Source organism: Diprion similis, chromosome 3 (genome assembly GCF_021155765.1).
Source record: "Diprion similis isolate iyDipSimi1 chromosome 3, iyDipSimi1.1, whole genome shotgun sequence".
Classification (NCBI taxonomy): domain Eukaryota; kingdom Metazoa; phylum Arthropoda; class Insecta; order Hymenoptera; family Diprionidae; genus Diprion; species Diprion similis.
In genome coordinates this window covers 12459506-12473874 of record NC_060107.1, presented here as the reverse complement: position 1 = coordinate 12473874, position 14369 = coordinate 12459506, and the positions used below count along the sequence as shown (strand labels likewise).

Genomic DNA, 14369 nt, shown 5'->3' with positions numbered 1-14369 from the left:
TAGTTAAACTTGTCTAATTTCATTTAGCCGGATTATATTTTTTAACCTGGTATCCAACTGCCAATTTTATTACCAACGTATTGTATATCAGTTGAGACATTGGTCCGCAAGATAAATTTTATCCGGGCTACAAGAGTCTCGATCTGAAAAAGTATTCACATAAAAATTTTATAGTCTTGTAATCAGACAAGTTTGACCATAGTCGAATTTCTTACGCGTATACATTGTATCTATATGTGATAAGATAAGATATGAAGAATTTTTAGACGATATTAATATGCAGCTATAACACTTTATCGAATGACCTCTAATTGTCACGGAAAGTCGCACTTTCTAGACAGATCGCGCTACGGATACACGAAAAAAATATCGATCTACAGGGTATTGGAATTGTTGATAATGTCACAACATGTCACTCTTAAATAATTTAATAGCAAAACAGTATGAAATTCCCTACCCTGATTGACCTGCTTCAAGTGAGAAACATAAGTTAGTATAGGATAATAAAATCGTACTAGTATTTCTTTGTCACCGTTTATTTTTGTTTAAAAAAAAAACCTGAAATATATCAGGATAACAGTGTCATTGATTACATTATATGCTTAAAATTTCGTCAATTTCTGATGATCTTTTTACTTTTTTTTAAACCGAATTAAGTGATTTATTATGTTATCAAAGATTTAAGGGGAAGTGCAATATTTTAGAGTAAACCCAGGTCACTAAAATTGACTATTCACTCATAGAAGAATAATTTTAGTGATAAGGTTTTCATATTTACGTATTACAACAAAGTAGAACGATTCATGTTTTAACTCAATGATCGCCTCGGAAGAATAAAATTTCTTCTATGAATCGTTTATATAATCTTCGTCCATTTTTTTGAATTTTTCCTCGTACTCCTCGGGTATGTTTACTTCCCTCAAATTGTCCAATCCGATCTCTTCCTCTTTTCTGAAAAATATTTAGCAACTCTTCTGTTTCATCGTTTCATTATAGCCTTAGTAGAAAAAAAATTGTAATTTCTCATAGTCTTTTGGAGATATTTCATAGAAATATACCATTTTTTCGGATAGTTTTGAAAAAAATGTTGTTTTTTTCGGGAAAACTTTGAATTGTTCCAATAACAACTCGGATTCTGTTCGAAGCTGTCTGTTTTTTTGTTTATAAATTATTTTCTAACCGTAACGCGTTATGAGAAACTGGGTTTCTGAAAATAATTAGAAACTTTTGAGAACCAGTTGCAATTGATTCATCTGAAATGCAGCTGAGAAAATCTGGACACATTTACAAAAGAATATATTAAAAAAAAACTAGAATCACAGAGTGTTTTCAGACAGTTTTGAAACGTAGAAAAATTTTTCCATAAATCTGCCGACATTAATTTTTTGCATATGAATTGAGAAATGTCTTCAAAATTTCGAGAAATTACTAGAATTTTTCAGTTTTCCAAAAAAATTAGAAACCATCTAAAAATCAGAACTAACTTTAACAATATATCCACAACGTTTTCGCACGCCAATAGAACTGCTCTGTCTTTTTCCCACTTGTGAAATTCTCTCAGGATAACGTATACATTCTTATCCCTCAATATTTCACGGCCTTCCCTCGTTGCGCAGAGCTGGGCCAAAGCCTCCAACAGCATTGTTCTGAAGGTAATATGAGACGAAATTTGTTATCACAGAATCCCAAAACTGTGTTTTTCCTTTAATGTATTTTTCTCCAGCTTACCTGATGTCGGGATCGGGATCTCTGGTTTTATTTTCAGGCAAATACTGCAGTTCTATCGGAAGTTTGTCATTGTCATCGTCGTCAAACTCTTCGGGACCAGCAAGAGGCAATAAAAGTCTGGGCAAAATGTCCACTTTAGGACCTAATAACCAGGTATGATATTCCGTATCAAAACAACAGTTTTTCAATGTGCCCACAATCCCGCCTCGTCTTACCGTGCTTTCAACATATTCTGTGAACGGAAGAAGTCTTTGAATGACGCAATGTTCTCTGTCCAATAAATATCTAAAAGAATAGAAAAATGTAAGCTGATCTGTGTTAACCAGTTTTCTTTATATCGGGAGAGGATTTGTAACTTTGTGCAACTTTAGAAATAGTTAGCATTTTACTTTGTACAGAGAACAAACCTTCGCATGGTAACAGATTGGCTAAGATTGCTGAAAACAGGACCTAAGTAATGGAGGGTGGCTCCCTTTTCGTTATATTTTTGAGCCGTAAAGGCTGCAATTATTGCACCCCATGCATACCCGCTGTTATCAACTACCGCTAGAATTCTTTCTGTCAAAGAATGCGCTCGCGTTAAATTAGACAGAATCATACAACACGGGTCAGCCAAGTCGTTCTGCTTATCCAAAATGCATCTGCAAATGACAAATAGAAATATTAGTTGGAAAGAAATTTTGAGTTCCTATCTATACTCATTTTTCTATTATACTTAACTTAAAAGAAACCACACCTATTCAATTGTTATTCGATTACTAAAAGTTACGTAGAAAAAAGTTAATCTGATGACTTCAATTTAATTGAAAAGAATTTGAAAATTGATGGTTTATTACAAACTGAAAAAATCACTGTATGATATAGTTTACTCTTTCTAACTGCAATTCTTGCTTTAGCCTGGTGAAAGAATAACAATCCTATGCAGGTCCTTCTGTTTTTTGCTTTTTTTTATCAACAAATAAATTTGTTATATTCTATGTTTAGCTGACTGAAAACTGATGAAGACAATTTTATATTTTTACAATTATCTGGTGAGAAGTATATTTACTACCTAAGACAAGTATATACTAAATTATCATTCGGCCTTTCATCTGGTCTCATCTTCGAAGTTTCTGATATAACGAGCAATGCATTTGCTCCAGCTTCATAAGCTGATATGTTAATCAATGAAAGAGCCGCATCCTTGCAGACTGACGTTGAATTATCCTGTACCAGCAGAATAAGTTGTCTTACTATTTCTGGTAAGCTCAATAACAGCTCAATTCCATCATTGCTGCCTGTTACACCTGAAACAATAATTCGTGAACAATAAAACTATAGTCAATCTAATTAGTCAATTCATATTTCGTGTCCGTCATATGATAGAATAATGAAGAGCATGTAGCTGGTTCCGTCTTTACCCATCAAAACATGCATTCATTCGTTTACCGAAGATTGCTGATAGTCACATCTTCGACAGCCAGATAAATGGGGCTTTTTGAAACTAGGTAGGAAAGTGAAGAGTGAAGAGCTTCGTCACGGCAATTTTCTACTGTCACCAACCCAATTAACATTGAAATAAAGACAGCCGGCCACGGGAATCCTTTGCAAGCAAACAATAAGCCACGCCGGGTGCGGGAATGAGGCAGTGCCCTACATTTATCGACTCGCTTATAGGACTTTTCGTCTAATTCATAAACGCCCATTAAACACTTGAATTTTATAAATATTTATACAAATTTTTTAAATTGCAATTAGTAGCAGTTATCAGATTTCCCATATCTCCATTCGTTTAGGCGATATATCAAATCGAATTCGAGCACACTTCGTCTCGCGAAAAGCCCCGCTTCGGGTTTTCTCGATTAATTCGAAAACCATGAAGTCAAAATTAACGAAAATAATTGAGAACAATTAAGGAGCAATTGAAAGCAAACGTCATTTCGTTTGAATAACGATTAGTTTGTTCTAAATACTTGTTTGAATTTGGCGCCATTTTACCGGCCTCAAGCGCGCGAAACGTTTCTTTTTTTTTTTTTTTTTTTTGTTCTTCTTGAAAACCGTGTGGGAACAAATAATAAAAGTTAAGGAGCAATTAAGAGCAATTAAGGAGCCATTATTTGTTACATGAATTCTTCATAAATTCTGCGAATTCTGAAAAATCCCGAAACATCTAGCGGCTGCCGGAAATGCGTTTTGGTTTTTGTACGATTTTCTCGAAAACCGAGAGAAAACTAAGAATAAAAGTTAGAAAGGAATTAAGAGAAATTAGAAAGTAATTATTTGGTATAAAATATTTTGAGAAATTCGAAAGTCGCGTCAAGTGTCCCGGTCGTTTTCATCCCGAATTCGTACCGCATTTATAAAAATTGTCTCGCATGTCCCGGATTATATGCGAGTTCATTACAATTTTTTTTTCCAACGTAGAAATATTCATTAGGAGTCGATATACAACCCGAAACAACGCATCTGCTGCACCGTGTCTGAAAATATTTTGAGCAAAATCCACAGTTCGGAAAAGTATAAGTTCGCGAGTATGCATATAAATATAGGTATGTGGCGCGATAGAGAGACAAGAAGCCTCAAGCACTGTCACATAGTCACATACCCTCATTACGAATATACGGACATACAGTAAATTGATTCGGCAAACCAGTACGGGCTGACAGATGGCGCTAGTAGTTTGATGGTAATAAAACCGAGCTGTTATCATTCAAATAGCTCAGAAATGAGTCGGTCCGCGTACGATACGCGTCGGCTCCTGCACTGCGCCACCCAATTGTTGTGCGCTTTGAACTCAGAGCTGAAGTAATAAGTTATTTCATTGTATTGAATACAAAAATAAAAGAACTAAATGATTGTGTGCGTGCGTTATTGCGGCTTAGTTGGGCGGGGGGGGGGGGGGGGGGCAGTAATGGCAATATCCTGCACTTAGTTCAGATCTGGTAGCCTTATCTCTAAAGTAATCTTCAGTCAACGATTCATTGCAGTAATACCTCGGTCGTTAAAGACAGAATTGTTGCATCTGTCTCAGTCGATACTGAAGATACCTGTTCGTGTTCAAGCCTACCTCGGGTGAATCTGAATTCCATGTGGCGTGACTGAATCTCTGATGATATATGGTCGTACAATAACTCCACGAATTCATTGAACGATTAAAAGATAATTAAATTGTCATGTTATAATTTTTTACCCTGACGTATTTTTTCCAAATGTCATAGTGAATTTCTTGCAAGCTCAAAGACAGAAATATCACAATATGCTATATGATAATTTTAGGTTAATGTAGACCTATTGATATTGGCCAATGAATAGTCAGAAAGGTAATAAACTTACTCAGCACGTGCTGCAGAGCGATGGATTTTAAATCCAACCGAGTTCCAATGTCTAAAAATTGTGATATTTCTTCAAGTGCTTCCATTAGCACGAATTTCACAATATGTTTTATTGTTAACCGAGATATAAACACAACTTGACTCCACGTTGCCGTTATGTGATGCCGAAGGTTGAATCACATGGAACTATTTCATACGCCATTGACTGTTAAATTCTCCTTGCGGATTATGGAAATCTCGCACTGTTCTCAATAATACAAGAAAATTCTCTCAGGTTTGAATATCACATTCTGAATTCTGCGTACGACTGTGGATTCCATATGATATTACTTTTGTACTTCACAATCAGTAGACGACGCTCCGCAAAGTAGTAAGCCGGCAAATGGACATGGCATGGCTACGCCCTTGCGTAACGTAACGTGACATAAAGTAACAAGTTACATATGACAAGTGTAATCCGGTTATCCAAAGTTCGATTGAACACTTGTCTATAATAGAAATAAGGTAACCTAGGGCAATCTTTATGGTTTGCAACAAACTCCAAAGTTGCATTGAACGCTGGATGCTTTAGAATAATATAAATTGTTCCGTCTGTTTTGATTCGGACGATGCGATTAACCTTAAATCACTGGATATGACTTGTTGAAAATTTTGAAATCCTTCATAAGTATGGAACAGAGCGACGAGGAATGGTCAGTCGAATGCTCTGACGATGAAAAATATGAGGCCACTGCAGCGGTACTAATAACACTATTATTACTAATAATTTCAATAAATTATAACGAGCCGAGTTGGAATGAAATATTGTAAATTTTCCAAGATTCAAAGTATGGCCAGTTGTGTACATATTATTCATAATTATAAAATCGAATCTAGGCTTTCGAGATATCGTCAAGTTTGTAAAACGAACTTTTAATTCTACAGAATGAATGGACTCTGCAGCCAGAAAGTATAATGACATTGATTGAAGGATTGGAGGCAAACCATCACGTTCTTGAACTAGAATGGAAATGTCCAGGAAGACGAGGTCCTTCACCAGTACCCACCAATAATCGCCAACAAGATCACACCTCACAGGATTATAAGTAAGTCAGAATGTAATTCCCAACAGCATGCAGCATAATTTTTTATATTAATAATAGCTCATAATATAAACGTATATTATATCATTCTTATATTAAAATATATACATATGAATGATTTGACATCATGATTTTTATATAAAATTACATGAAAATACGATTGTTATGTCAAAATCATATAAATACAATTTGCAGTATAATATGACTAATGTATTATTTTCTACAAATGCACGCGAAAAGTTAATTGATGTGTGAAAGTAGGAAGAAAAAATTTATTCTTGTTTTATCCATTAGAACTGAAGAGAAATCTGATTTTGACTTTATGGATGAAATGTCGTCTCCGCGGATGCCAGTTCGGCGAGTTGGCGAAAGCACTCCGAAAGGTAGTGCCAAGAAAAAGACTGCAAGTTTCAATGGGGTGTTATCAACAATGCTGCGACACCGTCGCTTAGAGCAACAAGAAATTAACTCTAGCCCGAAAAAGTCAGAAGCAAACTCTCCGCACCCCAAGCCGCAGACAACTCAATAAGACTTTATTTCTTAAGTTGGAATTATGAAAATTTACCTACTTTATTTGTAGGAACAGTTTGTCGGTTTTGCGGGGTTTGACGATCGGACTCTTCTGGACTAGTAACTTTGCACTCTTTGGTGATTGAATTTCATATCACCATTTTTTAATAACCAGATATTCATTTGTACGAAGAATCGTTTCAACAATAACGAAAACAAGGCAAGGTTTTTGGTTGTTGACAGCACACGCCAAAATCGTTCTTATACGCGGACGCATTTTATATGCATAACTAAGAAAAATACCCTGAAATACTGTAGCAGAATTCAAGGTCTGCTCATACTGGAACAATATAATACCGATTAGAAACCATATCATGGAGGCAGAAGGTGTGAATATAGTAACATTGCCTATAACTTATAAGTTTATTATTTTAGACTTGGGATAATTATTTGCAAATATAGAGCTGTGAAATTCTCAACTCTGTTTTAGGATTTGCATAGCTGAAAATTCGTTCTACCTTTATCATCATACAAAACAGAGTTATATCCGTATGCTGATTCAATATCAGCATCCTACATACTTGTAATTATTATAATTAACTTTCTTTTAGGTATAATATAACATATATCTTAGCAAATTAAAATTGAATAAATTTATAAAATTTTCTGTACATTCGTAATATTCCAGATGAATACAAAATTTGTTTTTTTGTATTTATAAGAAAGTTTAATGGTTAGGAATAATGGAAATATCTTACTTTTATATTGTATGTGCTAATATAATAAAGTGGCGCTGAAGAGGGTCCAGTACTCTACAAAGTTGCACATTAAACGAATTCACCCGCAGTCTCATGTCATTGTTCAAAGTGGATCAAATTGCGCATTCAAAACATACAGACAACAGATGAGAAAATTTTTATGTATATTTCAAGAAATATCTATTCGGTCTTCTTGAGGGTCTAATTTGTCGAAAAAGGCTCCTACAAATTAGTTTGAGACGAAAAGTTTTTAGGCTCCAAACATCACAAAAAAAAGGCTGATCCTTTTGTATTCTTTTCGCGAAATTTTGCCGTTGTTTAAAAAACTCTAAAATCAAATAATTGAAGTCTTTTTTATTTTCAGATGCAATTTTGCCAAAATAGACCATTGCGCATAGTCTCCAATGGTTGCGATCATCGCATCAAAGGTGATAGCAAAACAGTTGAGAAATTTCGTTGAATTTTCTTAGCCATCCATCTTCTAAAGATCTGGGCTGTTTTGTCAATTCCCAAGCGTTACATAAGTGAAAAAATACTTCTACAAATCGATTGTGAGATAAAACGTTTTTGGGCTCAGAAGATTGCAAAAAGGAAGTATGAAATTTTATAAAAAAAATAGAGAAAACGATAGTGTCTATAGTATATATGTTGATAGCCTCGAATCGAACAACAACGAAACAATGTAACTTCTAGTTTTCTTCAAAGTGTGAAATAGCATTCCCAGATTTTCTAAATTATCCCCGCATCCTACATTACAAATTTCCCATTTAAATATTTTATGGGGGATATAAAACAAGCATTTGACTGAAAATACTGATTCTTGAAAGTTTATTCGGGAAATATTGCATTACATAGCATGCATATAGGGGTATCATATGCTCTACGTATTATATGTATTAGGGTATCACACTACGTGCAGTTTACAATTGGGTATAACATCTATGTTACGAATAAAGAATTTAACAGACTGAAACTATGCTACAGAGGACTCAATGGCGGACTGTCTTGTAGTTCGTCTTCAGTCGGCGGCAAAGTGGCGTAACACGGGTTGCTCTTTCCATAAGGAAAGTAGGGTTCACCACCGAGTCCGAGGAGCCGGGATAAGAGTTGAGAAAAATTGGGTCTATCGGATGGTCGGGATGTCCAGCAGGCCTGCATCACCGTATACATCTCAACAGAAATGGCTTCCGGTCTCGAAAGCCGTTTTTCGTCAACAACCACGTGGCGCAGTATTTGATCATCGCGAACATCGGGATACGGAAACGCGCCAAGCGTTCCAATTTCCCACAGAACAACTGCGTAAGACCAGACATCACTTTTCGAGGAAAACTCTCGGTCCCGCATCGCTTCCGGTGACATCCAGCGAACTGGAAGTCGTCGCGTCCCACCGCCGTCGGCTATCACATAAACTCCATTTCTTGAGAGTCCGAAGTCCGACACCTAAGAATCATTATTAAAATCACAAATTACCGGAATGCCGGAAAATTATCGAATCGAATGTAACCTCAAATCTGCAAAAAAAAATCTTTCGTATCTCCGGATAAGTTTCGAATGCTTCTTCTTTCCAATCGACAAAATTAATTTCAATAAATCGTATTGTCGAACGTTCAAAACTGGTTACAAATATTTACACAATCACCTTGAGAGTTAAATTTCCATCCAAGAGGATATTTCTAGCTGCGAGATCTCTGTGGGTGATTCCCTTTTCCTCGAGATGCTGCATGCCCTTTGCAATCTCTACAGCAAATCTCAAAAACTCATAACTTTGAAGACCAATGATGTCTCCTCTCGTTCTAGAGAGTTGCTGGCTCGATGATTGGTGTGGGATGTTCACGTAATTGTGAGAGTGTTCCAAACCAGTTGCTGCATTATCTTCACCGAAGGTATCAAGCGTCGGTGTTGTTGGTGGCTCGCTGCCCAACGTTGTGTACAAAGCTGGAAAATTTTTGTAATTCTCATATCACTTGATAGATATATATTAAATCAGGCTTCTGGAAAACTGGTTGCCATCTAATTTCATAGGAAATAATCAAATAATATCGATACTAGCTTCAAGTGATCAGAGCCCTGGCGGATTTGGCCCCACCGTGTCATTAGAGTCTTTTTTTCAGTGGATAATAAAATCTGTGGTATTAGTGATATTCAGTTCAATTTCAGTGGGACGGAAGCCGCCAGGCAGTCGTTTCCGTGATGAACCAGTCATGAAATCTTATGAAATAATACATCTCTGATCGTTCAGAATCTTTGATATCATTTGGCATCGTATAAAATCTTGTGAAATCCTTGATATCACATGATATCCCGGAAATCGTATGAAATCATTTGAATTCACTGAAACCTATGAAATCATTCGAATTTATTGAAATCTTTTGAAATCGTGTAATCTTCAAATCTAATGTACACACAAACTGAAGAGCGATTATCCCCTCGGCTGTTTCATACTTTCGGTTAGACTTGGTCTTGGGCTGCATGCGGACGTTGGATCAGTGGCGAGACTCGCAAGGCTGCTAGAAATGCGTTTTCTGATATTATGAAGGTAGGTAAGAAGATCGCCGCCTTCGAGGTACTCCAAAATGGCACAAACTGGATTCGCTGGTAATGTGCAACAGCCGATCAACTGGACGAGGTGCGGATGCTGTCCAGCAGTCTTCATCATTGCAATTTCCTCTAGCAGTTGATTCCTGGCATCGACTTCGCCGTGGAAGGTCAGACTGTTCGTTATCTTAACAGCAAACAACGCCGCCTCGAATCCTTTTATATCAGCGAGGTACACCGTCCCAAATTGGCCCTTCCCAAGTTCCTCTTTGAAGCCGATACGGGAGTACGAAATCTCCAGGTCATCAGCCTTCCCGCTTTGAATTGCTTCCTGAGAATCGGTTACCGTTATTTTTTCACCTCCTTAAGAAAAAAACCGTGTCAATATAATCACCTCGATTTCTTGTTCAACGTAAAAAGCATTTCGCTTCATCAACGAAAGACGGTCGGCGAAAATTTGGCCTCGTGAAAATGAAACAGGAGAACTCTGCGGGCTGTAGAGCGAAGCCATTAGTCAAATTTTGTTACAGTTAGTTGATGGATTATCCTCATTTTCAGAGAACTTACTTTTTCGCGTTGGGGTTGGACAGGACAATTTCGTATCTATTCCTGTCATGGGACCACAAAATGCTCAGAGTTCCGAGTATTAACACACTGGCAATAATGCTCCCGATAATTATAACCTGCAACGAAAAATAGTCAATTCAAGACTCGTACTTTCCATGTGAGTTTCAATATTGGACTGAGAATATTCAAGCACCATGGGTCCTTTGTATCTATTATTGCGTTCATTTGCGTTGACTGAAAAACTTCCTTCGGGCCCAGTGCAGCCGTTCGAATCTTCAGCAACGACGTGAACGACGCCATTAATATTTGAACTAACGTTGAACCAAACGAAAGAACGATTGTTTGCCGAAACGCGAGCAATTTCGGTTGTATTATAAACTGGAAGTCCACCTCGAGAAATCAGAACAGGCACTCCAAATCTGGAAATCAATTACGGGGGTGGTCACCCTCTCGTGCTTGATTTTGATAACAACTTTGAATACAGGTGCTATATTGATACGGAAAGATTTGTAAATCACCAACGATTACCTATAATTATACCTTGAGTTATGAAATTTTCCAGTTCTGACTAATTACGAGTGTGCTGAACCTGAAAACACCTTGTTTTTTGTGTCGATATTGGTCAATATATCGCAATGACGTGAAAATTTTAGGCTAGTCGAGGTTTGGCAGCTGCTGAAGGTGTCTTAACTTCAATAAATATAGGTAGTACTTTCTGGCCGCATAGTCGTTGGATATTTGGGAACATTTCCGCATCAAAAGCAACAGTCCTACAATTAAAGTTAACTTGAAAATCAAGCATGAAAGGGTGAACACCCTCTCCAAAATTATCACTCTACTTCTCTACCGAGAAGACAATGGAGCTATAGTTGGAGATGAGTTTTCTACTGTGGTCTTATTCTTGGTGAATAATTAGCTGTGATTTACGAAACGGTCGCCAAATGGCCGAGCTCTCTACTAGGAGTAGTTTGACCGTAGAGTCGAGCGAGAAAGTAAGAAAATCAGTAGAATTTCGTGGAATTGAACTTTGCCACGCTTTATTGGAGGCCGCACCTGATGATGTACGACTTGACGTTGTCGTTCCCCGTTAGCGATTTCCATTTGACGATTATTCGGTCGTCGGAAAGTCTCTGCACCTCGACTTCCGGCGAAGCCATATCTTCTTCGGCGTCGGCGCAGCTGCATTTGACACCAACGCATTTCGGCACTTTGTAAAACAGATTTGGATGGACCACGCTCGGATCTCTCCGTGGGTTTGCGTAGACTTGAATGTCGTATACGCATCCTGGTGTCACAGTCAACTCTGGGATTCCATATATCAGAGGATCTTGGGGTAACTCAACCCTCAGTTGACTCGCATTTTTCGTGGTGTAATACAGACTTCCTTCCGGACAGATTGTCGACTCTGTGATCGATTCGTTTTGGACCGATGTTACCACTATGCTGTGTATTTGAAAAATAAATGTAAAAAATAAATTATCGCCATAATTATGTCTCAGTAATCCCAGTTCCCGCGAAAAATTTTCACAACACTGCAAGTACACCTTAGCTAAAATTGTTTTTGTAATCTTTCAGAAACTATTAAGGATTGACTCAAAAGATAAAATTCAGTTTTTTCTTTCTTTATTTCTAACATTTTCAAAAGAATTATCTCAATTTCTCTGATCAAATTAATTTCCTCATTGCAGATATACATATAGAAGAACCTGGATATTTCTTCAAAATTTGCTGAAAATTTTTCAGAGTTCTAGGTTTATTGGAAATATTCTTATGCAGGTGTGTTCAGATTTTTTTGAGCTACGTTTCTAAAAATACAGAGTTTTTCAGGTTGGCAGTAGAAAACGAGGTTCCAAGAAGTTCAGTCGATATTCACCATAAACTCAACTTGACGAGAAACACTCGGAGCATTAAAAACTTAAGGTTTTTCAAATTTTCAGTGTAAAATGTTCTCATAGAATATGTATTTTTCTGCGAAACTCTCTCGAATTTCTCGAAGGTGCCTAGAATTAGTAGAATAATTCAAATTTCGTGGGAAATAACACAGGATTTTCTTTAGAACTGCACGAAAACACTGCACACTTTAAATATTTCAAAAAAGACTTTTCTTGAAATTTTTTGTCACCACGATCCATCCAGTTCGGTTAGTATCCACAAATCAATTCGGCAAATGTTGATTGTAATCTTATTTAAAATTTACTTAAAATCTTATAAATAAGCCGGCCGAACTGGATATCAAGAATGTTATTTAAAATAAATCTGCAAAATTCACCTATACGAAACAGGATCTTTCCCAGCGATTGGTGGAAGCCACGATATGTTAAGTTTGAGCAAGCCTTCGTGATTATTTCCATTCGTATCGTTGGTTTCACCATAATTAGAATATTCAAATACCCTCACAGTTAAATTTCGTGCAGCACCAACAAACGTTGAAACATTGTCAGCAGCATTTACGACTGACAAAATGCTAGTTAATATTATTACTGGTATTATTATTGTATGTAGGAAGTAGTTAAATTTTCGCCACGACAACATTTCATTTCAACACTTAATTTCAGTGCTTGCACATTCGATGACACCGGCACTGTTTCATTATAATGCCAAGGAAATTAAACGGCACTGGATTCTCTTATTCCCGAATGGCAAAATTCAAACGCGGTATTTTATGTTGAATGAAAAACGTTGCTTACTTATCAGTTTTTATTTATGCATTAGATTCGGATAAACTGAATTTTCTACATTATTTGTTCGATTTTTTAATATTCTACCCTTCGACACGTTAGCACAGATGGATATTCAAGAGTCGCAAATGAATATGGCCGCTCGATAGGACGTTTGAGCTTAAGGATGATACATTTTCAACTCGGTATTTCTTCGGATTTGCAACGATCAAACCAGCGCTGTATTACAAGTAATGATCAGCACTGGTTACCTTTACATATCTCAATACAGTTTATATCTGATAAACGCGTCAAAGATCTGCTGGACATCGATAAGATTATAACTGCTCAACGCGTCATTACGCATCACAATAATTGTAAACAATTCGTTTGATTGAATCAGGATATTTTTAAATTGCATTTAGATGAATTTACGGCTTACATGGAGAAACATTAATACGCGAAAACAATGCTTTTACCTGACAAAAGTGAATTAGATAACCGCAATTAGGTAATGCAGTGCTAATAGCACTTTCATGATAGCGTTGAAGTACTAGGTACGGCTCGTTTGGACTCTTCAACTAATTGGGACCGCGTGAAAAATATCATAATTACACTCAATCACTGTTCAATTACACTCACGTTTTTACCATACGTAGATTTTGAGTTGTTTACAAGTTCCGAATTGTGCATAGTAAAATGATTCGCCGAATATAATTCTAAAACACGTATCTCCTCATTTACTTTTAATGGAAGTATATTTCATACGTTTATTTTCGCTCTACAAACAAAGTGTATAATAGATAATGTGTCGTAGTATTCACCTAAAAATGTATCAAATTAACCATCCTTTTACGTATGAAATATATCAAACAGAGATAAAAATCTCTGTACAATGAATATAGACGCGTTGCGTAAACGCTATTGAGTCCAACAGCGGCGTTTGATACCTTATCTAGCATAAAAAGTCACTAGTTCAGACGCGCATTGTTTGATAATGTGGCAAAATATTATTTCAAAAAATTGTTGCGATAATGACCGTAAATGCGTTACTTAGACACATACTCACCTTACAGCATCGATTGTTTAAAATTGAATCTGAAAAACCTTGACGTACAGTTTATTTCTAGGATTCCTGATGAAGAAAAAAAAATGATTCATTTGTAAAAAATCTGCCTTACTTGCGAATGTTTCTGATGTACTTATAAGGACTACGCGCTA

The 14369-nt window shown here is 36.6% G+C and overlaps 3 protein-coding genes across 3 annotated transcripts; 1 reads left to right on the top strand and 2 right to left on the bottom strand.

Moving 5' to 3' along the window:
* Positions 1-520: 520 nt before the first annotated feature.
* Positions 521-5360, bottom strand: LOC124404949 (protein HGH1 homolog). The gene is made up of 6 exons (XM_046879490.1): positions 5041-5360; positions 2780-3014; positions 2136-2369; positions 1729-2013; positions 1485-1646; positions 521-951 (listed from the first exon to the last, which is right to left on the bottom strand). Exons 1-6 carry the CDS (start codon positions 5123-5125, stop codon positions 846-848), a joined length of 1107 nt encoding a protein of 368 aa, XP_046735446.1. The 5' UTR covers positions 5126-5360; the 3' UTR covers positions 521-845.
* Positions 5361-5406: 46 nt separating this feature from the next.
* Positions 5407-7090, top strand: LOC124404950. Its single transcript, XM_046879491.1, has 3 exons — positions 5407-5777; positions 5964-6124; positions 6416-7090. Exons 1-3 carry the CDS (start codon positions 5709-5711, stop codon positions 6648-6650), a joined length of 465 nt encoding a protein of 154 aa, XP_046735447.1. The 5' UTR covers positions 5407-5708; the 3' UTR covers positions 6651-7090.
* Positions 7091-8200: 1110 nt separating this feature from the next.
* On the bottom strand, positions 8201-14207 carry LOC124404316 (vascular endothelial growth factor receptor 2-like). Its single transcript, XM_046878350.1, has 8 exons — positions 12761-14207; positions 11545-11934; positions 10685-10910; positions 10492-10607; positions 10319-10418; positions 9832-10255; positions 9029-9324; positions 8201-8829 (listed from the first exon to the last, which is right to left on the bottom strand). Exons 1-8 carry the CDS (start codon positions 13021-13023, stop codon positions 8368-8370), a joined length of 2277 nt encoding a protein of 758 aa, XP_046734306.1. The 5' UTR covers positions 13024-14207; the 3' UTR covers positions 8201-8367.
* Between the last annotated feature and the right edge of the window lie 162 nt (positions 14208-14369).

Coding starts and splice junctions, on each gene's coding strand:
- LOC124404316 (XM_046878350.1), bottom strand. CDS start 13,023: ATGTTGTCGTGGCGAAAATTTAACTACTTCCTACATACAATAATAATA. Junction 10,256..10,318: donor ACGTTGAACAAGAAATCGAG/GTGATTATATTG, acceptor ACCGATTCTCAG/GAAGCAATTCAAAGCGGGAA. Junction 8,830..9,028: donor ATGGAAATTTAACTCTCAAG/GTGATTGTGTAA, acceptor AATGATTCTTAG/GTGTCGGACTTCGGACTCTC.
- LOC124404949 (XM_046879490.1), bottom strand. CDS start 5,125: ATGGAAGCACTTGAAGAAATATCACAATTTTTAGACATTGGAACTCGG. Junction 3,015..5,040: donor CGCTCTGCAGCACGTGCTGA/GTAAGTTTATTA, acceptor TTATTGTTTCAG/GTGTAACAGGCAGCAATGAT. Junction 952..1,484: donor GTTGTGGATATATTGTTAAA/GTTAGTTCTGAT, acceptor AATATTTTTCAG/AAAAGAGGAAGAGATCGGAT.
- LOC124404950 (XM_046879491.1), top strand. CDS start 5,709: ATGGAACAGAGCGACGAGGAATGGTCAGTCGAATGCTCTGACGATGAA. Junction 5,778..5,963: donor AATATGAGGCCACTGCAGCG/GTACTAATAACA, acceptor TTAATTCTACAG/AATGAATGGACTCTGCAGCC. Junction 6,125..6,415: donor CACACCTCACAGGATTATAA/GTAAGTCAGAAT, acceptor TTTATCCATTAG/AACTGAAGAGAAATCTGATT.